General features: G+C 35.4%; 1 protein-coding gene across 1 annotated transcript; it reads right to left on the reverse strand.

The window, feature by feature from the left end:
- Positions 1 to 306: 306 nt before the first annotated feature.
- Positions 307 to 25,397, reverse strand: mmp14a (matrix metallopeptidase 14a (membrane-inserted)). Its single transcript, NM_194416.1, is given in 10 exon segments — positions 307 to 2,065; positions 3,685 to 3,800; positions 3,953 to 4,103; positions 4,185 to 4,323; positions 4,984 to 5,126; positions 8,423 to 8,584; positions 8,676 to 8,983; positions 12,669 to 12,791; positions 12,969 to 13,117; positions 24,988 to 25,397. Coding segments are annotated over 10 exon segments (1,725 nt in total). The 5' UTR covers positions 25,090 to 25,397; the 3' UTR covers positions 307 to 1,733.
- Between the last annotated feature and the right edge of the window lie 684 nt (positions 25,398 to 26,081).

The following is a 26,081-nucleotide window of genomic DNA, read 5'->3' on the forward strand; positions in this document are numbered from 1 at the left end:
GCCTTTACTGAAAGAGCACTGTGCTACATCCGACAGATCGCACTATTGTGTCTTTCTTTTCTTTTTCATTCTTTTATAACCTGTTTAAACATCTGTTTTTAATCATTCTATTCTTTGTTTTATTTTCTTATACTTGTCTCTTTTATTTCTGTTTATGTAAAGCACTTTAAATTACCATAGGAAATGTGCTATATAAATAAACTTGCCTTGCTTTGCCTTTTACTGTTGGTAAAAATGGAAAAGTCAGTCATTTCTCAAAAATCACAAACTTTTTAATGTCCAGGAAAGAGAGAAGAATGTTTTAAAAAAGGAACTTTATTTCATTTCAATTTCCAAGTACAAAAAAAGTGTGAAACAGGCAAAAATGTCATTCCTTTACATTTACATTATATCATTATCATTATAAATATCATTACCATTATCATTGTTAAAACCACTCGAGTAATGTCCAGTACCGGTTTCTACAGAAAACCCAAAGCACCATTACTATTCATAAATAATTCTTGATTCCTTTAAGGTGGAAAGTAAGAAAATGTTACGCCCCTTAAACCTGATAGGAAAACAATGAAAGCTAATTTGAAAGATGTCACGTTCTGCCTGTGTCCAGCAGGTCTTGAAATGACAATTTAAATCTAAGGCTAAGAATGGAGAACAACAATAACAATAACCATAGTTATAATAACGATGCCAATTATTATTGACATAATTAAAGTAAAATGTACCAAACACGACGATAGTCAATAATATTTTGAGTTGAAACAGATGAACAGCTCTGCTCTATAGGTGCATTTATCACTGGCCTACTCCAGAAGCTGCTCAGCTTCCCGCTCCCTGAACTTTGACCTTTAACCTTTGACCTTTCACGGACAGCAGGTCTCTACAGTCGAGCCATACCTTGTGCAAATATCTTAGGTGAATAAAAGGTGAAGGAAGGCCTATTGTGTTAGTCCTTCCAGCCCATTAATTAAATGGCAAAGGCACTTTATGGAGTACAAGAGGGTTCATTTGGGTGAGCAATGTAAAAAAAGAGCTTTTGAGTTAGTGTAAAATTAGTGTAAAGAATGTGTTAATCAAACAGCCACCCGGCTGGAGTCAAGTTGAGTTTATCAGAGAGGATAAAGTAGGGATTATATACTGCAAAGAAGATGAAAAGTCTGGAAGCAACCGGAAGATGCTAAGACTTTTATTTCAGTGAGTTGATGTACTTCCAACTGAAACAGAATATTGAGTGGGGGGCGGGGTTTTCTCTTGCACATAGTTCCCTTACAGCAAACTAACATAAAGAGGGGTGTGGTTAAGAATATTGCTATGCAGTTGCTATGGAAAACCATCGAGCTGATGTCAACAGAGAAGGACCGCCTTTAAAGATTACCAAAACTTTTTTCGGTGGATTAAAATGCACAGATGAATTCTTCACCTTCAGAATAACAATGTGAGCTAGAGAAATAAACATCGTACATTTTGATCTTACGTGGACTTTAAGGAAAAAAGTGCACGTGAGAGATGAACAGGGGCTGTCTGTCTCTCTTATCTCCCACTCCATTTCAGATTTGTTTTTTCTATTAATGGCAGAGAAGTAAATGTAAATAATAAAACAAACAATACACATCCTTCACTTTTCCATCTCTTCCTGCATGCAGACCTGTAAAGCTTGTTGTTCACTCTTCCCATTCCAGATCCTTCCTCCTTGTTTCATTCTTTCTCTTCTCATCCTGTGCCTGTCGTGTTCCTCTTTAAACCTTATCGAGCAGAGAGCGGTGACAGTAGAGTAGGCGCCGAGGGGTCCCGTAGCGCCGGAAGAACAGAAGAGCCCCCAGAGTGACGAGTACGCAGGCCAGAAGAAAGAGTGGGATGACGATAGCTGCAGCTCCGCCCATGGCTCCGCCCTCCGAGCCGTCCACTTCAATAATGAGCACCTCCTCATCTGTGCCGGCTCTCCTCTTGGGCTCCTCTGCTTCGCAGCCCATCCAGTTAGTGAGGACCGATTTGGGAAAACCGGGCTCCACTTTCAGCTGCTGATTGTTAAACTTCCAGTACTTATTGGCTTTGTAGAAATAGGCATTGGCTGTAAAATTGTGGAAAAGTTAAATTCAGTTTAAGTGGCTGAAAATGTATAAATCTCAACGTTAAATGGAGTATTCCTGGATATTATGCAGCACATTCTGTAATATATCATGCATCATATAGCTTTATTGCATTTCTTAGCTCTTCATGTCACTAGTTAACATACTCAATGCATTTTTTTTCAATACATCCCATAATTTCTAAAATATTAGCCTCTACCAAATGGTTGATTTGTCAGTTTATGTTAAAAGTACCAGAATTAATACATATACTATGCACAATCTTAAAATGTAAAGTGTAAGACCAATTTATTTTAAAAAAATATTCAAAATAAAACATTTTTGAACACTTACTTACACTTACACTATTTAATTAAAGTATGCCATAAAATATTTCAGATTCTCATTTAAAATGCAATTTTTTTTGTTTTTTACAATAAAAGCAAATTCAAGTGTAGTAGTGTAACAGGATTATGTTTGATTTTCTTGTAAACCAACAATGCTGTGTGTGTAAAGCATTATTCAAAACAGTCATTCTTTAAATGACTAAAAGGTCAAAATATGGTCAACCATTTAGTAGAGCAGGTAGTTAAAGGAATATATTAAAGGGGCATTTAGAAGTATTCAGCAAGGAACCATTAAAAGAGATTAGGAGTGACTTTCGCAACAGAAAATGAATAAACAGAATTCAGATTTATGTAAATGAATGAAGATTATATTTTTTTAAACTTTCATTTAAGAATTCTGAAAATGTCATGACGTTTACATGTATAATATGCTGCACAAATGTTGACGATAATAAAAAATGTTTTTTGGGCACTAAATCAATGAATTCGTTTTAATGGAATTACATTATAACATAAAGGGACTAAGCTGAAGTAAAATGAATGAATACACATTAGAACATATCTTGAAATAGAAAATGGTTACATTTAAATTGGCATAAAATATATGAAGAAAATTGATTAAGCCTATATATACACCGTTGTGTTATATTATTGCTCAATTTGCTTTATTATTTTGGTCTATTAATTTGTCAAAACTGTATATTCCTATTTATTTAATTAATTTATTTATTTTATTGCTTTATTATCTGCGTCTTTGTCCTGTCACTGTCGTTCTGTTGCAGAGTAGAAGCTTCGTATGTGTGAACATACCTGGCAATAAAGCCACCTTTATTTAAGCCACCAAACCTTTTTGATTCTGATATATGGTCAATATTATTAGGGTGTCATCATAAATATATATATTTTTTGATTGACTAAAGAAAAAAACACTTCTTCCATGACTTCCCTGATTAACCTAACTTGGCTAGTTAACATAATTAACCTAGTTAAGACTAAAATATTACGTACTGTTTATCATGGCAAAGATAAAATTAATTATAAAACGGTTATGTTGAAAAATGTGTTGAAAAAATTGTCTCATTAAAGTGCTATATATATTTCTTTTTTAAACAGAAATATATATATATATATATATATATATATATATATATATATATATATATATATATATATACAGCTGAAGATTTTTTTTAAATAAAGAAAATCAACAAAAGAATGTATAAATTTGCCTTTGGGCAATAAATGACCGACATGAAAAAAAAATTCTCCTGTACCTCCATCCTCACTCATGAAGGCTCCTTTGACATTATCTGGTACTCCTTGCCATACACCGATATCTTTGGGGTAATCCGAATCCACAGATCTGCTTTCCTCATTGAAACGGTAATATCTAAAAAAGGTAGAAGTTATAAATGACTTTAGCAGACATTAAAAGAAAAGGAGAAGTTCACAGAAGAGGAAAAGGAAACATTTTGTTCCTAACATGACACAAAATCACATCGATCTCCCACCAGACACTTAAGTAAGACACTGGAAACTAACTTAGTTCCTCGGAAGAAGTAAGTGTTGCCAGTGGGTGTGTAGAAAATGGCGGCGTCCAGCTTGTCTCTTGGTAGTCCTGTGCCAAGCTCCTTAAATGTTTTTGGATAACCTTCCTCCATTTTAGCCTCGTTGAAAACCCAGTACTTATCACCTATTGAGAAGTCAAACAAGCATTATTGCGCTGTCTGCCTATTAGAAGCACAGCAAAATTCTATACAAATAATTGACGCACCTTTAAAGAAAACAAACTTCCCATCATTGCGTTCATAAGCTGCGTTGATGGACGGAGGCAGTCCTTTCCAGAAATGTCCAATGGGCATGGGATACCCCTGCTGAGGTTTACCATCACGCACTCGCCAGAACCACTTTTCCTGTGGAGAAGAAATTATTTCAAGTCTCTATTTCATGATCTGATGAGATTATTGAATTCTGATTGCCTGAAAGGTTTGTTTAATACACAGGTAGCTCCCGTCAGTTTTAAATAAGCTTAAAATAAACGTGCAACCCTCAAACATTAGTAGTAACCATTGCAGCTCAGTGACAGCTGCCGGAGCCTTCATTCATCTGCAAAATGTTGAGGACACTGACATGTGCTTTATGTCAATTCACAAATATACTTAATAACCAAAGGGTGGCAAGGTGGCTCAGTGATTACCACTGTCGCCTCACACTAAGATGGTTGCTGGTTCAAGTCCCAACTGGGCCAGTTAGCATTTCTGTGTGAAGTTTGCATGTTCTCCCCTTGTTCACGCAGGTTTCCTCTGGGTGCTCCGGTTTCCCCCACAAGTCCAAAGACATGCGCTATAGGTGAATTGGGTAAACACAATTGGCTGTAGTGTATGAGTGTGAATGTGAATGTGAGAGTGTATGGGTGTTTCCGGAAGGGCATTAGCTCCATAAAACATATGCTGGGATAGTTGACGGTTCATTCCACTGTGGCGACCCCTGATAAATAAGAAACTAAGCTGAAGAAAAATTAATGAATGAATAACTTGTATACACAAAACGCTTTAGCTTGCATTGATTTGTACCTTGAAGACGAACATCTCTCCCCTGAGGAATGCAATGGTGTCAAAGTGTCCCTCACATATGTCGGGACCAAATGAAGGCCGGTCTGGTGTGCGAGTAGGGGGCCGGGGGGCCGGTGGTTGTGGCTTGTCCTCAGAGCCTGCACCTGCCGAAAGACACACAGGTAAGCATTTCATATCTGAAGATTATTTTTCTTAGTAACTCCATTATCGTTACAGAATGATGCGTTTGTTCGTTACTTGGTAAGTTACATTAATTTTGGCTGCAGTCTTCCTTTTAGTGGAGACACATTGTGGGATTGGTGGATGCCAGCCAACCAACCACCGTAAAGCAGACACGTCTTGTATGAGGCGCCAGACTGGACAGAAGTCAAGTGAAAGCAGAGACCGAATGCACGCCTGGTACTTCAAGTGTGTGCATGAGAGAGGCCGAATGTTTTTGAGGTAGACCGAGTGTGTGCGCAAGAGAGACCAAGAGACTATTAACGTTACTATTATGTTTGTTGTTTCAAATAAAATAAAGAAAACACATTTGTTATCTGTAAAACAAAATTGATTACTTTAGTAGACACAGTGACAGCACTAAAAGGACATTATAAGGGCATTAATGGGAGCATTAAAAATGTTCTTTGGAAAAATAACAAAAAAATGACTTTATTAACAGTAATGCATTACTTTTTGGTGTAAGTAATCGATAAAGTAATCAAGTTACTTCTTTGAATGAAGTAACTGGTAACTGTAACTAGTTACTATTTTGGTCTCACTTAATTTTGATGGTCCGTTTGTTGAGTTACATTGCAACTAATTCTAATTATTATAGAACTTCCCATTAGAAGTAGACTGTTAGGTTGAGGTTAGGAGTAGTGTAGGTTGACATGTACTTGCAAAGTTTCTTAAAGTCAGTTAAATGTCTGTAGAAGGATCAGTATCAGCTGATATTAAGCAGACAGTCTACTAATACTCAAATGGGAAATCTAAATAAAGTGTTACCACTATTTTTCAGTAACTAGCACAACACTGTGCATAAGGAACAGTTTTAAATTGTTTAATTAATTGTTTAATTTTTGCATTCAACATACAAAGGATGTTTCAACATTGTTGTTGTTTTTTTGTAATTTTATTTAGATGTGACTTTTGACTTTAGATGTCTTTTTATAAAAACTGTAGGTTATATGCATTAATAGCATATTAAACAATTAGATTCTGGAGTTGATAATGAGTACAATTATTTTATGCTTGCTTGAGCTTACTTATATTTTATTGTATAAGCTTACAGTTAGTTTATTTTGAAGTAATTCACACATATTTATTAAGTCTCATTTACTATATATATATATATATATATATATATATATATATATATATATATATATATATATATATATATATTCATATAATTTAAATAGTAATTTACAATAACATTAGATGACAACTATCAATTACTGTCAGTTAAAATACTTTCAAAAATTTCATGTATTACTAAAATGATCTGTCATAATTAGTTTAATAATTATAAATTTTTTAAAAATCTGAACTAAGAAAAGAACGTAATTCTCATGGTAACATAATATAAGTAACTGGACATTTAGTTTGTTTTGGGTTCTTAAACTTATTTAAATATTAATGTCGTAAATCTTGGATCAAAATCAATTTAATTTTAAAGTAGATTTAAAAATTGTTTATAAGTGCCTATACACACACACACACACACACACATATATATATATATATATATATATATATATATATATATATATATATATATATATATATATATAGTTAGAATTATTAACTATTAGTTGAATTAACTATTAACTGGAATATTAGCCCCACTGTTTATATTTTCTCCAATTTCTGTTTAACGGAGAGAAGATTTTCATAACACATTTCTAAATATATTAGTTTTAATAACTCATTTCTTATAACTGATTTGTTTTATTTTTACCATGATGACTGTAAATAATATTTGACTAGATATTTTTCAAGACACTCCTATACAGCTTAAAGTGACATTTAAAGGCTTAACTGGTTTAATTAGGTTAGACAAGTTATTGTATAATGATGGTTTGTTCTGTAGACTATCAAAAACCTTATAGCTTAAAGGGGCTAATAATTTTGACCTTAAAATGTTTAAAAAAAATAAAAATAAAATCTTCTTTTATTCAAGCCCAAATAAAACAAATAGGACTTTGTCCAGAGGAAAAAATATTATCAGACATACTGTGAAAATCTCCTTGCTCTGTTAAACATAATTTGGTAAATATTTAAAAAAGAAAAAAAAATCAAAGGAGGGCTTATAATTTTGACTTCAATTGTATATATTCAGCAGATATGACCCTTTTTAGCATCAATAGTCACAATCATAATCATCACAGATCGCTGGTAAACTCACAGATCACATAGGACTACAATTCTGCCAGCGGTTCCCTTGCTGGTTTTGACCCTCACTTTCGCTTTGCTTCACTTGTTTGTTTGTTTGTTTGTTTGTTTTATTGTTTATCCCTGTTTGCTGCATGCCTTCTGACCCCTCGCCTGTGATCCCTCGACTATGAATCTGCATTTGCTTGTATCTGTTTGTTGACCGTTGCTTGCCTGACCATTCTCTGCATAACAAACCCTCCGTTTGGATCCCTTGTCAGCATCGATTTTACATTATATTCAAGAGTTCACACTTAGCTGATGATTTACAAAAGCTTGTTTGGCATGCTGTCCCGGGAGAGAGCCCTGAGCTCAAGGGCTCCTCGAGCCCGGGGCTTCCTCCCGTTGGCAGAGCAAGAGGGGAGCCTGAGCTCAGTGGATCTCAGAACTCCCCTGCCGCTGTAGCTAAGGGAACGCAAGGGATTAGACAAGCTTGATTGTTATGCATGTTGAATGTCTTTGGATGGTGGGAGGAAACCGGAGAACCCGGGGAAAACCCACGCGGACACGGGGAGGACATACAAACTCCTCACAGAAACACCCACCGGTCCTGTGGAACCAGGGATTGCAGTGTTCTTGCTGTGTGGCTCACAGTGCTAACCACTGTGCCGCCGTGCCGCCCAATCACAGGTAAAGGAGGAGAATAGGGGAGGAGGGGGGTTTCTTCCAAACGAAGATAAAGTGAACTGAAAACTGTGGCTATTTATAGTAGCTTAGGGCTCATATGATTGGAAGATAGTGATTAGCAAATGCGAGACTGGCCGTGATAAATCATAAGCACGTGATCCTCTCGAAATTAGTTTATGAATAAACTTCACGAAATGTGGCACCCATAATAATCACATCACAAGATATGCAATCTTGTGTCTCTATTATAGCTAACCATGAGCCACATAATTGTACTTAATTACTGTATTTACATGCAATATACACGGTTTATTAACAAAAAACTGTACTTGAAATTAATTACTTATATTTTTAAATGAAGAAGAATGCATGCTTTTTTGCAATGCAAACAGGCTACCATATATTTGCTGGATTCCCCGTCTGTCATCTTCGGGCAGTACAAAGTTCTCAGTGTCCATCCACTGGTAAAACGGAGCCATGATGGCAGAGGGATCGCCTGAGTGCTCCAAACCAAGAGCATGACCCAATTCATGCACCGCCACCAGGAACACATCATTACCTGAAAGAGACCCACACACGTTCTCAATACAAAAAATAGCAAAGAATTTACATTTAAAACCCTAGACACAATTCCAGATCATCTTCCTCACCTCCCTTGTCAACGTTGCCTGTTGTCCAAGGCTCTGCTTCATCAAAATGTGTGTCTCCTCCTATGCCGTGACCAGGGAAGTACGCATGGGCCAGGAAACCTCCCTCGCCATCAAATGGGGTGCTGTCTCCATGAAAGCCTTCCGCAAAGAAAAGCATGATGTCTGCAAACTTCTCCACCTTGCCATTGATCTGACTGTATGGGATTTCACGAAACTTGAGTGGCGTCACGGCCTCCCAAACTCTGAAGGCCTTCTTGATGGCCTCATGTGTGGCCCGCTCGCCCACTTTTGGAGTGTAGTTCTGGATACTGAGAAATGAAAACATCTAGAGTTAGTTTTTACCAGGTCTGAGTGGGCATTTTAGGAACAAAGTGTGGAAACTGGTATTTTTAATATGATGTAATGTGTATCTTCTTTTGAGTTCTGAAAAAATAACTAGTCTACATATAAGTTTTCTAAAACAGACGAACTAGACTATCTATTAATGCTCTGGAAAAAGAAGAACTAGACTATCTATTAATGCTCTGGAAAAAGAAGAACTAGATTATCTATTAATGCTCTGAAAAAAGAAGAACTAGATTATCTATTAATACTCTGAAAAAAGGAGAACTAGATTCTATTTTTAATGTTTCCTACTAAAAGTTAAAGTAGACTATCTATTAATGTTTTAAGAAAGAAGAACCTATAGATATCTATAGATAAAAGAAGTTCATAATCATTTACATGCTCTGAGCAGTTTTTTTTCCAATTGTGACATGTATATCCACGTAAAAAAGCTTCTCATAAATGTAGGAGATGTAGAAAATGATTGGATTATTGTGGTTTGCTATTGCTGTGATGTCATGTCAGTGACAACTAGTCCTGCTCTCACGCTAAGTCAGAGACAAGATTTTGTGAAAACAAAATAGTGCAAAAAATTTGTACTTAACCAGACTTAACAAGTGGTTATGGGTGTGTTTAAATTCACATCTCTCTATCTGCACACATTAATTGGTCGAACGAAGCACAGTTACAAACCATGACTCATTCTTGTTGCCAGATCTTGGTGTAAAAAAATGCAAACAAGGATTAGTCAGTTGAAAGAAAACAAAGAAAAATCGAAATACTTTATATAGAAAATATTACCAATATATTGCTTAGTGCATCTGACTACTCTAAAAATTGTAGTAAAGTCAATAGATTTATCAGTGACGCCTAGAAAAAGACCACAGATGCTGAAAATATGTGGACATGGCAACACTGCAGGCACCTCAACTCATCTAAGGCCCTATCATACACCCGGTGACGCAACGTAATTGTTGTTTGCTAGTTTCAGTTAGGCGCAAGAGTCGTTTTGACGTTTTACAGCACGCTGTTTGAATAGCAAATGCATTTGCACTCATATGTGCAGCCATAGGCGTTCTGGTCTAAAAAAACGAGGCATGTTGAGGCGCATTGCTGGCGTGTTGCTGTTTAAAGGAACTTAAATAGACAGTCCAATAGATCAGATCAAAGCTGGCCTATTGTCTAGCGCAGAGCGCGTTAGTTGTGCGCCTCTCTTGCATATTGCTTAATACACACAGGATGTAGAGCAAATATCTTTACATATGAGAAAGAATTAAAGGATTAAAATATTACAAAAATTATTATTTTCTAGCTTACATAAATATAAAAACCACCGCGTTCATGCCTTCTTTATCTTGTTTTTTTTTTTGGTTTATTTATAACAATTTGCTTTTGTATAATGTTATCATTATTAGCAGTATTATTTATTATATGCATATTTATATTTGTTTTATTAAAAACAAGCTTAGATTTGTCCACCTGTCAGGTTTTACACCATATGGAGCACAGCCTGTGTATTTGGATATAACTCAGTTTTTTGACCACACTTTGTTAGAACTGAATTTAGAAATAGTTTTGAAACGAATCTTTGCACTTAACAAACATAATTATGTATAGGCTGATGGATATCTGTGCGACCAATACGTTTCCCTATCCACGAGAGTGAAAGCGAAAGTAAACAATGAGGAGGCTCATCTCTCATTCTCACGCTGTAGATGCTCTGTTTAACGGTTTTCTCTCTAGTGAAGTGTTCAATTTTTTCACTTATAAAGTCCGCCATGTAAATAGCAAATGCGTTATGCCGCGGCACAGCTGGCTCTTAAAGGGAATGGGAGATGAGACTCTGATTGGTTTATTCTTAAAACACACCTTTAACTCATTAGTTTAGTGCTACCAAAACTGGCAAAATGCCTGACATTTATTTACCAAACAACCAGGTTCATTGTGTTCTGTTGGCTAAACGCACTTAATAAATTTGTTATGCTAATATAACAACTTGTTTTACTTGCTTAACCCTTGTGTGCTGTTGGGGATGTTTTCATCCACTTTGGGGTGATTTTGAGTCTTTTTCTGTGTTTCAGCAAATGGAATTATTTTTGGTGTCGAATCTTATCTTGAAAAAATGCTTTGACAATTTTAAAAAAACTCTATGTTTTAGGCAATTTTACTGCCCTTTTGTTATGTGGCTATTGTTGCCCCATTGACTTACATTATAATGACCTATATTTATTGCAAAGCCATGACACCATATCATTTTGTTTTCTTGATTGTTGGTAAGGTTGGCAATTTTTACTGTTGCTTTGTAGTTGCAGGGCAAAAAAAGCTTAGTTTCCGGCTTAATATATATCCTGCACACTTAGTTTGTGATAAAGTCTTTCTGTCACGTGCAGCAGATGAGGCGAAGCACAAACAAAAAGATAAAAAAGCAGGGAAAAACTTAGGTACAAAACAGGCTTAATACAAACACAAAGTAAAAAACAAAGTATTAAATACTTTGTATTAAAATAAGCATTTAATGCAAAGTATTAAATAAGCAAAAGAAACTGAGATAAAGCTAAGGTAAGCACACACATGACTGAACATTCAATTTTAAAGACTCCAACACAAACTTAGTGTGCAGGTTATATTTATAGTCCAAACAATCCTAGAAAGTGGGTTACAGCTGTGTGTTTTTGATCAGTGGAAGTGGAAGCCGGTGTGTGCATAGTGGATGGATTTGTAGTTCGTTACCAGTCTGTAGTTCACCAGCGATCTTCCTCAGCATAGATCGCTGGAGATCATGACAGCGTGTGTTAGAGAAACCTTTGCCCACCTACCTTTATGTCTGAGAAAATCAAAACAAGCAGCTCAGCCCTCAGTCAGAACACAGTAAACATTGCATTTAAGCACACAATATAAATTGCTGGTATACTCCATAGAACTCCATATAAAAGCCAGACACTTTTTTTGCACAGGCCTATCTGAAGGGTTAATTGTGCCATCTGATGATCAACAGCAAAGATTACACATTTTATTTCTTCCCAACATGGAAACAATCAAGAATACATATTTATATGACATCAATACTTTGCAATCGAAAAATGCAATAGTATCTGGATGCAGCCTTTATGATGCAAGCTGAGAATGCGTCATTCAGCGATGCAGTGTCAGACACAATGCGCTCAAATGGAGCGAGTGACGTCAGTGTGAGGGGTAGGGTTAGGGGTGCGGTTAGGTGAGCCCATTAAAAGCATTGGATGCAGCTCAGATTGCACTGCACCAGGTCCCTCAAGGAAAGTCAACGGGGCAAAAATAGCCACCAACATAATGAAAGGGTAGTCAATTTGAACAATACACAAGGGTTAAAACAAATGTTAGTATTTTTAGACAAACTTTTAAATCCTTCTTTATTTTTAGCTTACTTCTTAAGATGGTAAAGAGACATATGAAGTAATGAATGACAGAAAAGTGCATGAAATAATTCCAAATGAAGTGGAATATGCTAGAATGCTAGAACGTGTCCCCTAAAAAGCACGAGTGGCTCATGTCTGTACTGCCTACCAGTTTCCAACATTCTTCAAAATATTTTATTTTGTGGTCGGCATTTGAAACACATTGTGGATAAGTAAATGATGACAGGATTTTCTTCCCTTAAACCTCAAACTTAGGTTCTCAGAAACAGTTCCTCACCTGAAAGTGACCTCTCTTTTGTCCCATTTTGAGCCCTGGGCGACATAGCGTTTTTTTCTTAGGTTGCTCTTCAGTTCAGAGCCAAATTTATCAGGAACGCCACATCTCGGCCTCTGCATTGCCCTGACAACATCAAGTAAATGCAAAACAAAAGTAATTCAATCAGAAAGCTGGCTGCAGTTAGATGTTTAATTCTCTGTCAAGTCAGAAATTTGTAGTAGTAATACAACTATTGAGTAACATGTCTTTCAATGGTTGTAATTCCCAAATTCAAGATGTGTAAGACTGGGCGAGACTTACGAGAGCGTAGCTGGATCCATGGTGCCAGTGACGGTGAGGCCATAGAATTTCTGCATGGCCGAGATAGCGGAGTTGATAGATTTAGGAGAGCGAATCGCCTGAGCCCGAACATCACCAGGAGGAAGATACCCATACTGCTGGAGCCATGCCTTGGAGAAAGCAAATGACACATTAGTGCACAACATATACTGACAACACACTTAATCTCACACTTATTTCACTCTACTGACACTATAGGATGAGATCAAGTGGAATATTAAAAGTATTGCCTTTTGCAAAGCTTCTGCAAAGCTGCTTAATAGCTAAATCATGCTTGTTTTATTATTTAATGCAACATATACACTGTATTTAACACTGAGCTATAGAAACGTGCAATATTTATTATACGATGATACTGTATCTGTTGGGTAGTGGATTGAGTTTGTCACCCACTTTATAAAAAAAATGCAAAAAACTCATTCAAGGCAACTTAAAAAGTTCATTTAAATAAAGTTATGCAAGCAAAACATTTCTCTACATCTTTCATTTCTTTTGTAAGTATAAAGCATTCTTGCTGCCTTAAATTTATAAGTTGAATCACATTTTTTAGTCGTGAAGTTAAACTTTGTATACCTTAAAAAATTTAGTTGAAACCTGATTAACTTATCAAAATAAGTTAAAGCAACATAAAAATATTTGTTGTCCTCAGTTTTTGTAATTAAAGCTTTTACAGTGTATGCCATAGTTAACATAATCACACATCTGATCTGTTTTTGTTTTGTATCCCCTATGAAATCCAAGCAGATGAAGGATATGCAGAGCAACACAATGATATTGAGCACAGAAAAATTTCCGCTGGATTGAAATCTTTCCATCCGATGAATCCAAACATAGTGTTATGAACAATAAATGAAGTGATTGGGCTGTTTTGTATATTTATATGCCACAAGCTGCAAATCGGACTTTCGGACATTCACACGCTGTACTAAAATAGTTTCCAGCTGTTAAAAGATGTGCATGCTCGCCAATCCTCCTGCTTCTTTTTGTTAAAATGCAGACTTAATATTTATCTGTTGAGGGAGACAGCAGGCATATACACCTTTGTGAAGCACGGCACCTTGTTTCAAAAATGCACCATCAAAAACAAAACAAGGTGCCTGTGGAATAAAAGTATGAAGCAACTTCTACTTCTCACACATTAGAAGGAGATATTTAAAATGACAAGTTTTTTATGCTATTCATAAACAACAGCTTACTCCATGGGTCATGTGTCATTTCAAACATGCAAAAAAATGCTTACATATTCAATTCAATTCATGTTTATTTCTATAGATTATTTACAATGTAGATTGGGTCAAAGCAGCTTAACATAGAAGTTCATAGAAGTTCTAGTCATTTGAAACTGTAGTACTTTGAAGTTCAGTTTAGTTCAGTTTAGTGTGGTTTAAATTTCACTGCTGAAAGTCCAATCTGTTGATTGGATAAGAATTGGTTTAAACCATCCCTTAAATTCTGAAAAGAAACATAATCAGATCCCTTCGATTCCGGGTGAGATTCAGTAACTTATAGAACTTATATAACATACAAAAGAAAAAAACATTGATAAATTCATAATTAATTTATCAAATAATTTACACAAATCATTTGAATCAATGATTCAGTGATTCATTCATAAACTTTATGGTTTATGGCAGTCGTTTAATGAGGTGATTTAGTGCTGAATTGAAAGGTTGAGTTAAATATTGACAATAATTAAAGGGATAGTTTACTCAAAAATTTAAATACTACCATCATTTATTTACCCTCCACTTGTGACAAATGTGTTTCTTTCTTCTGTTGAACACAAAGGAATATATACTGAAGAATGTTGGAAAAAGCAGCTGTTGACTTCCATATTATTTGTTGATCTTACAATGAATGACAATGACTGCTTTTTGTGTGAGAGTAAATAAGGGAAATTAAATGTTAAAGGAAATGATCATTTTAATAATAATGAAAGGCCATCCGCTGCATAAAACATTAGCCAGAGTAATTGCTGGTTCATTCTTCTGTGCCACTGATAAATCAGGGACTAAGCTGAAGGGAATGTCATGATTTTAATAAGTATGATGCAATCCTGGATTAACATCTATGTTGATCCTAGAACATCCTTTTGTTTGAAAATGTAATCCATACCCTACCCCTAAATCCAACTCTAACTGTAAATTATTCACAAAATTAGAGAGGAATATTAGATAACAATCATGTAGAAGTACATAAACCTAACCGCAAGCCTAAACTTAACATAAATGGTAAACATATCCCTTATATCTGACTGGCTGATTGGAATGTTATTCCAGGATCAACGTAGATGTTCATGCTAGAACATGTCCTACTTGTTGAAGTCAGATTGGTGAAGCCGCACGATAGTGAGTGGTATTTTTCAAAATCACCAGAGATCTAACCCTCTTATAGATCACTGGAGAACATTTACATTAACACTACAATCCTGTCTCCATACGAACTACAAGTCCTGTCATGCACCACACACAGACACACCTGTTCCAAGTCTCCTTTTTGATTAGACTCACCAGCTGAAGCTGCTCATGTACTGATTACTCACATATATATGGCTCACGTTGACTCTCGCATTGCTTAGTCTTGTTTGGTTTTCATAAAGTAACATTACAAAGCGGTCCCTGGTATAGGTTCTATGTGTTTTGACCCTTGCTTTGTTTTATCGTTTACCCTGTCCGGTGCCTATATCGACCATCTGCCTGTTACCTGACAACACCTCTAGATTGCCTTGTTTTTCCCATTGTTCCCTGTTTTTAATCATTGTCTATTTGACTACGATTCCTAATAAAACCTGCATAAGGATCCTCACTCCGTTGTCACTTGACTCCCTTGTGGTTACAATAATAGTCTTTTATTGAAAATCAGTCTTTTCAGGGCTGCTTTATTTGATAAGATTTGCATCCTGGTTATATATTTTTAGTTTATTCCTGTTATAATCTTCTTTAAAACAATATGTATTGTATAAAGTGCTCTATGATTAAATCTGACTTGACATCCATCTGCACCACAACTTCACTTTAACATTATAATCAGTCAAATTCACCATGTATTAAGCAGAATAGTTCACAGACACCCAGAAGAGTTTCTCTGGAAAACATCCCCACTTCTGTCAGAGCATGAAATAGCACAGGTGTTAGTGCTGTCGCGGCTGCAAAGGTGACCTCAGTGAATTAAAGGTTTGAAGTTTTAGTCACCGCTGCGAATGTCTCCACATGACATGCTGTCTGAATTTATAAAAACTAATTGTACATAAACCTGCCAAAGTCCACAAACATCAGTGATGGACCGCAGTGCAAACACAAGATGTGTGTTAGTGTATGTGTGTGTGTGTGTGTGTGTGTGTGTGTGTGTGCTTATGTGACCTGGTTAAACTTTGGTGGGTTAGAGAGTGTGTGGATGCTCAGAGGCTTTAACTGTGGCTTGTGTGTTGTAACTGTAAGTGACTGTGTGTCTGAGACTTTATGACTCTAATTTAACTTGTACATGTGTGTGTTTCCAACCAAGATATACTTTGGGGATGTATTTGCTGGAGAAATGTCCCCCAAATTTTATCAAGGCCTTTTTTGCGTTTAAACAATATGTAAAGAGTTTAAATGCAAATACTTCTAAGTGCTATGTGAACATTTTTTCTAAAAAAAAATCTCAGCCTGTTTATGTTCAGTTATTTCACTTTAAATGCAATGAACATAACATACTGTTTGCATTAAAAGTAAAATTACTGAAACAACACACAACAGTCTGAGAAAAATGCTTATTTTAGATGAAAATCTTACACGGCACTAAGAGGTTTTTGCATCTAAACTCTTCATATATAACACTTACACACACTTTAGTTTTCATTTAACTTTAACTTAAAGGGATAGTTCACCTAAAAATACATATTTCCTCATCATTTACTCACATTAAAGTGCAGGGTTTGCAAAATCCGGTAGCCCGATGTCCCGGGGCTGTTGTTGTTTTACCAAAATCTATCTACATGCTGCCCCGCGGGCTAGTTGGAGGAAATATATATTTCAACACCTTTATATTCTCTCACAAAGTGTATAACTGTGTATGTTGTGCTGCTGATACGGCTGTTTTTATCCTTTGTTTAACACAGATAAAGACATTTTGAAGAAAGCGTTTTATGTTTAAAAGAGAAAGAAACACACACTGGTCTGAAATGAGTGAGTAAATAATGACACAATTTTCTAGTTCAGGTGAAATATCTATTTACGGCATCTTTTTTTGGCTATTCATGTTGTAATATCTATAGCTAATTCCATGCGTATTCAATAAAAAAAGGATAGGGTTATTTTCAATGTCAAAAATATTAGTAATTTATTAGATACAAATAAATAATCTGAGGACAGAGCTCTTTGTTACCCCAATGCAATAGCAGAATAACATTCAGAAGGTTCACAACTAAATTACATTGCCCTGACTCCAGCATGCATACGCAACTAATATTAACAGGTGGAGTTTTGGTGTGAAGTCACTCAGCAGTCATTTTGCAGTCTTTTGGCTGTTGCACCCAAACATACTTCCTCTTTCTGCAACCCTTCTCTGCATACTAGAACTGAACAGTTAAGTATGCAGCACAGTAAGAAAGAAGAAGTATGTTTGGTTAATATATGGTATCATACAAAAGAAAAATATTGAATAATCTGTTGTTACACAAAAGTAACACACAAAAGTAATAGAAATATATATATTTTCCACACAAAAAAATGAAATAAAAACTTTAAAAAGTTAAATACAATTTTAATAATTTAAACAATATATATATATAGCCTATAAAAATGCCATTATATATTTTTTATTTAGCAAATGTATGTTTTTGTTTAATAAATAATAAGAAGAAATAAATGTATTTTCTATCTGGGCTACTTAATAATTGGGCTACCCAAAACTTTGCGAGCCCTGAAGTGGTTTTAAACTTAAAATTATTTCTTCTGTTGAACACAAAGGAAGATATTTAGAAGAATACTGCTTTTTCAAAGTACACTTCAGCATGTCTTCCTTCTTGTTCAACTGAACAGATAAACTCAAACAGGTTTAGAACAAAGGGAGGAGGCGTAAATGATGACAGAATTTGCATTTTTGGGTAAACTATATCCCTTCAATTAGAATTCATTAATTTCTAAGAAATTTCTCCAGACAGTATCTAAATACTACAAAATATCATTAAACCAATAAATAAGTAAATAGCAATTGAAAATAACTAAAATCTATTATTTGTCAAAAACAAATAAAAAGTTACATTTTAAAAGGTGGCATTCTTTCTCTTAGGTTATAATTATGACTTTGACCAGATTTTCTGAAGTAAATTGAAATAGTTCCTCTGTTCTCACTCTTTCTGGCTTTCGGAGAAAAAAGAACAAAGGAAGAAACAAATAAAATCTAAATATATCTTATAATTTAAGCTAGTTCGACGACAATGGAAATGTAATCATGTCGCTTCAAAGAGCTTCCTAAATAGAGTCTGCTTATAAACCTACCCTCAATGAAAAGAATGTTCATTGTAAAGAAGCAAACGTAAAAAAAATAACTTACTGAAAACTGAACACTAATAAACTAGAAAATAAAACTGAAGAGACATGTCTTTCTCATGCCTATGGTATAGTTTTGACCATGATTATAGCTGTGCAGGTGGTTGGAGACTAATCTGGGCTGTTAACACAAAGGTTACAGGTTTAGGAGTGACTGTCTGTTAGACTGAATGGGCAAATGCCTCATTTTAAGAATCAGACAGCCAGTGTCTCCTTTCCAACCACAACGAGTGTCAGCAAAAATTACAAGCAGTTTTTCAGTAATCCGTGTGACCTCAGACTGCCTCCCTTTTCTTTCTTTCTTTCTTTCTTTCTTTCTTTCTTTCTTTCTTTCTCTTTCTTTCTTTCTTTCTTTCTTTCTTTAATAGTTCCTAAAGGTTCAATAAAGAACCTTTATAGTTAAGAGGGTAAACTTGATAGACAAACTAAATTGTTATTGACAAAACTTTGAGGCCAAAGTACCCCCTTCTTAAACTATATCCTATATTGTTCTTTAATGTGACTGCATCTTTAGAAACAAAAGAACTAAGCAAAGTTCACTTAGCAGGTTTAGTGGCCAATAAAATTATGAATTGCATTAATATTTATTTATTCATTTTCCTTCTGCTTCTCTATTTCAGAGGTCTCCACAGCAGAATGAACCGACATGCATTAATATACATTATGTGACTAGCAAAATGAATTTATTGTTACTCACTAAAAATCTGCTTTAATAATATACCAGATGTTGCCTCTGACAAAAATGAACAGATAAAATAAAAAGGTGTGTTATTTACGCCAATTTTTAATAGTTGAAAGAGTTTTTAAAAATGAAGGTAATTTCACTCCAGTTCGTAACTTTTTTATTTAGTGGTTAGTTTGTATACATTTGAACAGTCTCATTCGCACATTTTAGTATAAATTGTTTATTATGGTTGTGTTTGTGGGAGAGGTTTCGGGGCACAACTTCTTTTCAAAAATGATGCGTTTTTGAATATAATTATACGAATTCAAACGTATTAACCACATTTCTGACAATACTTGAAATAGTTACTTTCCTTGTGGGGTTGGGCTGAAAAAAACAAGGTTACATTATTACATTTTGTTACAAATTAATTTTTTATTGTCAATATATACCAAATTTAAGTGTCAAGATTTTCTCTACAGTTTAAAATTATTAAAAATGTAAGTAAAATTCATGAATTTTAAAATTCATGAACTTTTCAAAGTCAAATGTTATCATAACAAATATTAAGGTCTTGTGATTTTATTACAAAGTGAGAATTATTGAAAAAACTCTGAATCACTAAGTGAAATGCTTTTTTTTACAGTAGAAAATATTACAAAATTCTATCTAAAAAAAAAAAGAATTTTAATTGCCAATTTGACCAAAACCACTGCAAACCGGGGCGTAAAGTTTGGTTTTTGTTTAAAAGGCTGCACACAGCATGCTCTAGAATTGTTGCCATGTCCGTGCATATTAGGCATTTGAAGAGCTTATTTAGTATTATATAGAGTTGATAAAGTAGGTTGGTGCACATTGTAATATTGAGATGTGGCTTATTTACAAATTTTGGATCTATGTTTGGACTTGTTTTGTTCCAGCAAGATCTGACAATACTAATGGCTAAGTATGAGTATGCGAACAAAATACAGTCACATCTACACAACACTTTACCATAAAGGAATTTTCACTTAGTTACAACTGTTATTTTTTCTATTTCTATAAACATGTTTTTGAATATGTCTGTTTTATTTAACTGAAATAAACTGTAGACAAACAACTGTTCTCAAATTGACAAGTTATCAAACAGTATTCTGTAAAGCGTTGCGCATTGTAACCTTTTATAATACAGTGAACTCCTGGAAATCACGGTTGCCGGTATTATGCAGTATTATGCAGTATGTTTAAATACATAATTACCAACTATTTATTCAGCTTGGTTCTGAAACACATTGCATATAATTTTTTTGTAAATGGGCCAATACCAACAGGCCCAAGTCTATTTGTCATTTAATTTTGGAGAATGCCACTCGGAGACCATTCTTTATGTTTAGTTATGGCCTGAATTTATTATAATTTAATATACACAGGAGTGCCGGAAAGGTGTCAGTAAGTTTAATGTATGTCTGTATGTTAATTCTACTAGTTTAATCAAATTAATTAGTTTTTTGGATTTTGATTTTGGACCCCCACTTTGGGAACAACTGTTGTAAATTATAGAACTGTGTGTGTGTGTGTGTGTGTGTGTGTGTGTGTGTGTGTGTGTGTGTGTGTGCGTGCATGTGTGTGTGTGTGTGTGTGTGTGTGTGTGCGTGCAGAAGAGGAATAAGCACTAATAAGTATACAGACAACCAAATTGTCAGCAACAGGCAAAATGCTACAACAAAACTGTATTTGAGCACACTACAGTGAGTCGGAAATCATTTCCACAGAGTAGCCAACACAAATCAGTTCGTGCTTTCACACTGGTTCATTGACACTGTTAATTTTCCACTGATTTACTCTTTAGCCGAGGAAGTGCAAATCTGGATAACACACTGTAATGTTAACCTGGTCACCCTTGCTCCATTTTCTTTCTCTCTGCCCGTCATTCAATTCCTCCTCCTTTATGAGTGCTTTCTGTGTGTGGTGGCTCCGCTGTGGTGACGCACCCCATTTTAGTAAAAACACTCTAACTCATGAGGATGAAAACGCTTCCCCCCTCTCTCTCTTACTCCCTCTGAAGGCCACTCTTCTCCCTCCTGAAAAGCCTCTGGTCTCCTCTTAATTCTGCCAGCAATCCCAGCATGCTCCATGGCTCTGGAGCTCCCAGCATTGGACGTCAAAGGTCCCATTGAGAAACCCTCCTTCGTTACCCTGACTGAGGAAGAGCGAGTCACTGTGTGGCCAATGCGTCGGCTAGTACCATGCAGACAGGTATAGCCTTTATTGAGTTCACTGAGTCCCGGGCTGTCTGGAAAAGCTTTATGCAATAATCAAGGCAAACACACACACAGGTCTGGGAACAGATTTCAACAGTAAACATTTACTCACTCATGATAGTGGCTGGCAGGGTCAGAAGATGTGAGGTTTAGTGCAATCACAGGCTATGACGTTACTGAAACATGCATCAGGAAGCGTTTAAATCAGCTCTTCTTCAAAATTGTAGCCAAGATAAGACGGCAGTTTCTACAAAACAATTTCATGGTGTCGCAACATGGGAAAACACATTCCAAGTTGGGAAGAAGAACATGTTGTTTTTGTGGTGCACAGTTTTAACACTACCCTAAAATAAAAGTGTTCACAGCCCTCAACTATCCTATTTTCTGATTCTTATAGCTTCTCTGCAGAAAATATTGCAGTCAGACTTTCCAAGCTTAGAGGGGAAAAGCAGCATTTATGATTTTAACAGCTGATCTGCTGCTCCTGAGGTATTAAACAGGGGGGAAAGCAAGCTGAAACTAAAAAGAGAGAGAGAGAAAAAACAAAACCTAAGAAAGATCCCGAGTTTAAAATATAAAAACAAAGGCTAGAAGAAAAGGAGAAAAATGAGGGCAGAGGTGAGTCTCAATGCACGACTGAAGGACTGAGTCAGTCGTTCCTCCTTGACTGTGCCAATGGAAAAAACAGAAAATTTTAGACATTAGTGCCCAAGTCTCACTCTGCATCTTCACATGGAGAACCACATTACTGACCTATTTAACTGAGCAGCTAAACTAATTCCAGATCTTATTTCCCACCTCCAGGATACAACTATCCAAAACATATGAGAGCTTCAGTTTCTTTGAATATGACAAAAATTAAAGCTTTATACTAATTACAAGAAGTGTAAATTCTCATTTCAGCAGTTACAGAGGGATTAAATTATCATCCATGCTGTTTTGAGCTCTAGGAAAGATCCAATATGAAAATTTCAGCAGATAACGGTCAAATGTCTTATATTTGGTTGTTACTAGATTGGATATGGTTGCGGCTGGAAGTTACAAGAATTATTTATATTATTTATTAAATTTCCCATTTTATTTTATTAACGTTTACCCCCACCCTAAACCCAACCGTCACAGTAATGTAAAAACAGTAGTTGTACCAAGTATTATTCATGCTATCTATTAAATTATCCAATAAATTGTTTTTTTTAACGCCTACCCCCACCCTAACCCAAAACCCAATGTCCCAGTACTGTAAAAATTTTACTTATTGTTATACAGTGTCATAAAAATGCTGCTATAATGATGTGCATATCACAATTCCAGTTGGCCGCATATTCGATCTTGACTTTACTCTTATATTTGTAAGCCTTTAACTTTACAGGCCAGTAAATAAAGCCTGATTACAAAAACACAAAACTAAAAGTGAACACCTAGATCTTTGTCTTCCCAAACTCATTTCCAATTTGTAATTCTGAAGTCCTGTTTGTCATAGTGATTAACTAGCATAAACACTTCTAAGTCATCTAAAGTTATTCCATAATATAATAATATATAATAGTAATATAATAATCCTTAATTCATCACATGATAATTTTACTTATATTGGTAAAAAAAACATTAAAAATAAGCAATTATCGCTGTATACCAGAGATTACCAAACTATGGCAAAAGCTAGCCCATGGTAACCTTTGATGTGGCCCGCCATCCCATCAGAGAAGAGATTGATAGGGAGAGTTGGGGCAAAAAGCCCTCAACAGAGATTGTCATTTTTAATTTCATATAACCTTCTTTTTGTTTGTTTGTTTGCTTGTTTGTTTGTTTGTTTGTTTGTTTTATTGCTTAGCTAAAAAAAAAGCTAACTGAAATTAAACTTTTCAATCAATAGTATCTGCAAATGAATCTGATTTTATCAAATGTAAATAATGTGACTCGAATCGACAGATAGAAGACAATGCAGAAAACATAGGTGAGCAAATCAAGGCAAAAACAGGTTTGGGTACTCCTGCTCTACCAACAAGACTGGGGAAATATTGTGCATCTCCATAAAACCCAAATACAGTTTTACATAATGTCTTTTTTCTTTCAAACAAAACCCTTTTTTTTAATCTTACGGTACACCTTGTTAAATTAAATTTCATTGATTTTAGGTTGGACATTTTCTAATTCCCATAGGCAAGAAAATAAAGTAGTGACTGCAGGTTGAAGTAAAGTAGTGGAGTAAAAGTAAAGTACCGATACTGCACTAAAAATGTACTCAAGGTACACATTTTTAAAACTACTTAGTAAATTGCAATTCCTGAGGAAAAACTACTCAATTACCGTAATTTGAGTAGTTACTTTACAGCACTGATAACATAACACATTTCTGTATGTAAGCCTCTAAGCGATGAAGGTCTGGATTCAGCAGACTTTCAGCAGATGCTTTGCATCTGTAATACTACTTAAACAAATACATCATCTCTCATCTATGGTCTGGAGAGGGGGGCTAAGCCCAGCTGTTTTTCATAAGGAATATGGGTGAATTTCTGACTTTTTTCTTTGCTGTAAAAAAAAAAACTTTTTTCTTTGCTTTGCTTTTTTCTTAGTGCTGTAAAATCAAAATAACAGCACCTGTAACAACACCAAAAGTGCAAGGCAGTTGTCTGAGAGATTGTTAAACCCAGGCGAGTCCAACAAAAGCTGTAATGTAATGCATATGAAAGTTCACTAAAAGTTCAAAACAAAAAAGTTGTACACCTCATGAAAACCAATAAACATTCAATTATAATGCATATTAGGAAATACTGTGATCAGGTCAAAACGAAAAATGTAAAGAGTGACTGCAGTTTCGCATGCGCCGGGCATCTGTGATTCAACCTTTTGCATGACCTTGCCTTCTGATCACGCGACTCTCACATCAGGAGACTGTTATTGTCCTTGAAAACCTTTGAAAGCTTTGGTGGAATCTGATTTTTTTCCACGCCATCCTTGGGTACATCTCTAAGCCATCTCAGAAATGTGAAGGAGTGTAAGAGAAAGGAATGGAGGGATACGTCTAGAGACAGTTATTAAAATGTCTTAAATCCTCTCTCTGATCTTGTTTTTTTATTTTATCCTGTTAGGGTTTCTGTCTTGCATTTGTGACAGAGATGCCAAAACGTCCTGAAAAACTATCGGTTCGGTCTCTCCCCTCTCAGTTATGTGTCTACCAGACACGTAGGCCTATTTCTGAAACAGACACTAGGATTGCTATGAGGCTTATAAACAAACTGTCCAGTAAAAAACAGTGAATCTAGAGATGCAGGGCAGACACCACAGAATTACACACTTTAATAACTAACCCTCTAGCTAAAGAGCCTCTGACTAACTCTTGTTTGGGTTTAACCTGATTTTTAAGAGTCTGCAGCTTTTTATCTGTACTCATCGGTGAATCATGATGAATAGGCTACACTTCTTGAAGGAAATCCCGACATGCGCAAACATCTGAGAGCATCTGTGTTCAATATAGACTTGACAGACTTACAGACAGAGTTGAAAGGAACACATGCGCACAATACAGCATCTAAAAGAGTTTCTGTTACCTCTGGTCTCACTTCTTTGTCACTGGTCCCGCTCTGCACCAGAAACACACTTGCGAGGGCGAGAGGCAGAAGCCGAGGTAACGTCTGCAGTTTCGGTAACATTCCTTAATGCGCGACGGTACTCAAGTCGGGACACAAAAAAGCTCAAGACTCCGTTTTCTTACGATTTTTTTCCTCGTAGTTTTTCAGTTAGTTTTTCCTGAGTCAGACCATTCCAATCGTTAAAAATGGTAAAAGTCTGTAGTTTTTCCAAAGTATAAAAAGACTAACTTAAGAAGTACGCACGATCATAATGAAGAGTTTTCCAAAAGTAAAACTGGAGCTCAGATGTCTTCAGATGTGAAATATATTAATCATAGGTCTGTGCTATATTGTCATCCTGCACTTGAGATTTCTTTTGTCCTCCGTTGATCTCCACAGGCGGTTTTCGGTGTCAGATTGGAGACGTGGTTGTTTCTTTCGTCCCCTGTGGAAATGCGCCTGCTCTACAGAGCATCTAACAGGGAGGAGGAGTTAGGAAAGAATCGACCCTGCAGATGTGCATTTTTCTCAGTGCGAATTATTCAGTGACTTTCATGTGGGGGTTGACTTTTTATAGGAATTTCTGTCAGAAACGAATGCCTTTTGTTGCGCAAACGACATTTTTTTTTTTTGCTGTGATACACAGTTGAAATCAGAATTATTAAAAGCCTTTAGATTTTTTATTTATTTATTTACCAAAAGATTTTTAGTAGAGCAAGGAAATTTTAACAGTATGTCTGATAATATATTTTTTCTGGAGAAAGAGGTGGAATAGTATTAAAACATTTAGATATGTATATTTAGAGGTTACTTAACCTATCACTAATGTAACTTGAGGTAACTACAATGTAACACTATGTAACTTGATGTACAAATGCATCCCTTGAAAAATAATTATGATGGCACTACCTTTTATTTATTTATTTATTTTATTTTACATTATAAAATTTTAATTGTTATTTTTATAACATCTTTATTTTTTTAATATATTCCCTCCATTTGTATGGGGTTTAATTAATGGGGAAAGGGTTGTTCTAAAAAATATATTGAAAAATCTGACAGTGATCAAGGAT

Source organism: Danio rerio, chromosome 7 (genome assembly GCF_052040795.2).
Source record: "Danio rerio strain M-AB ecotype USA chromosome 7, GRCz13ab, whole genome shotgun sequence".
NCBI classification, from domain to species: Eukaryota; Metazoa; Chordata; class Actinopteri; order Cypriniformes; family Danionidae; genus Danio; species Danio rerio.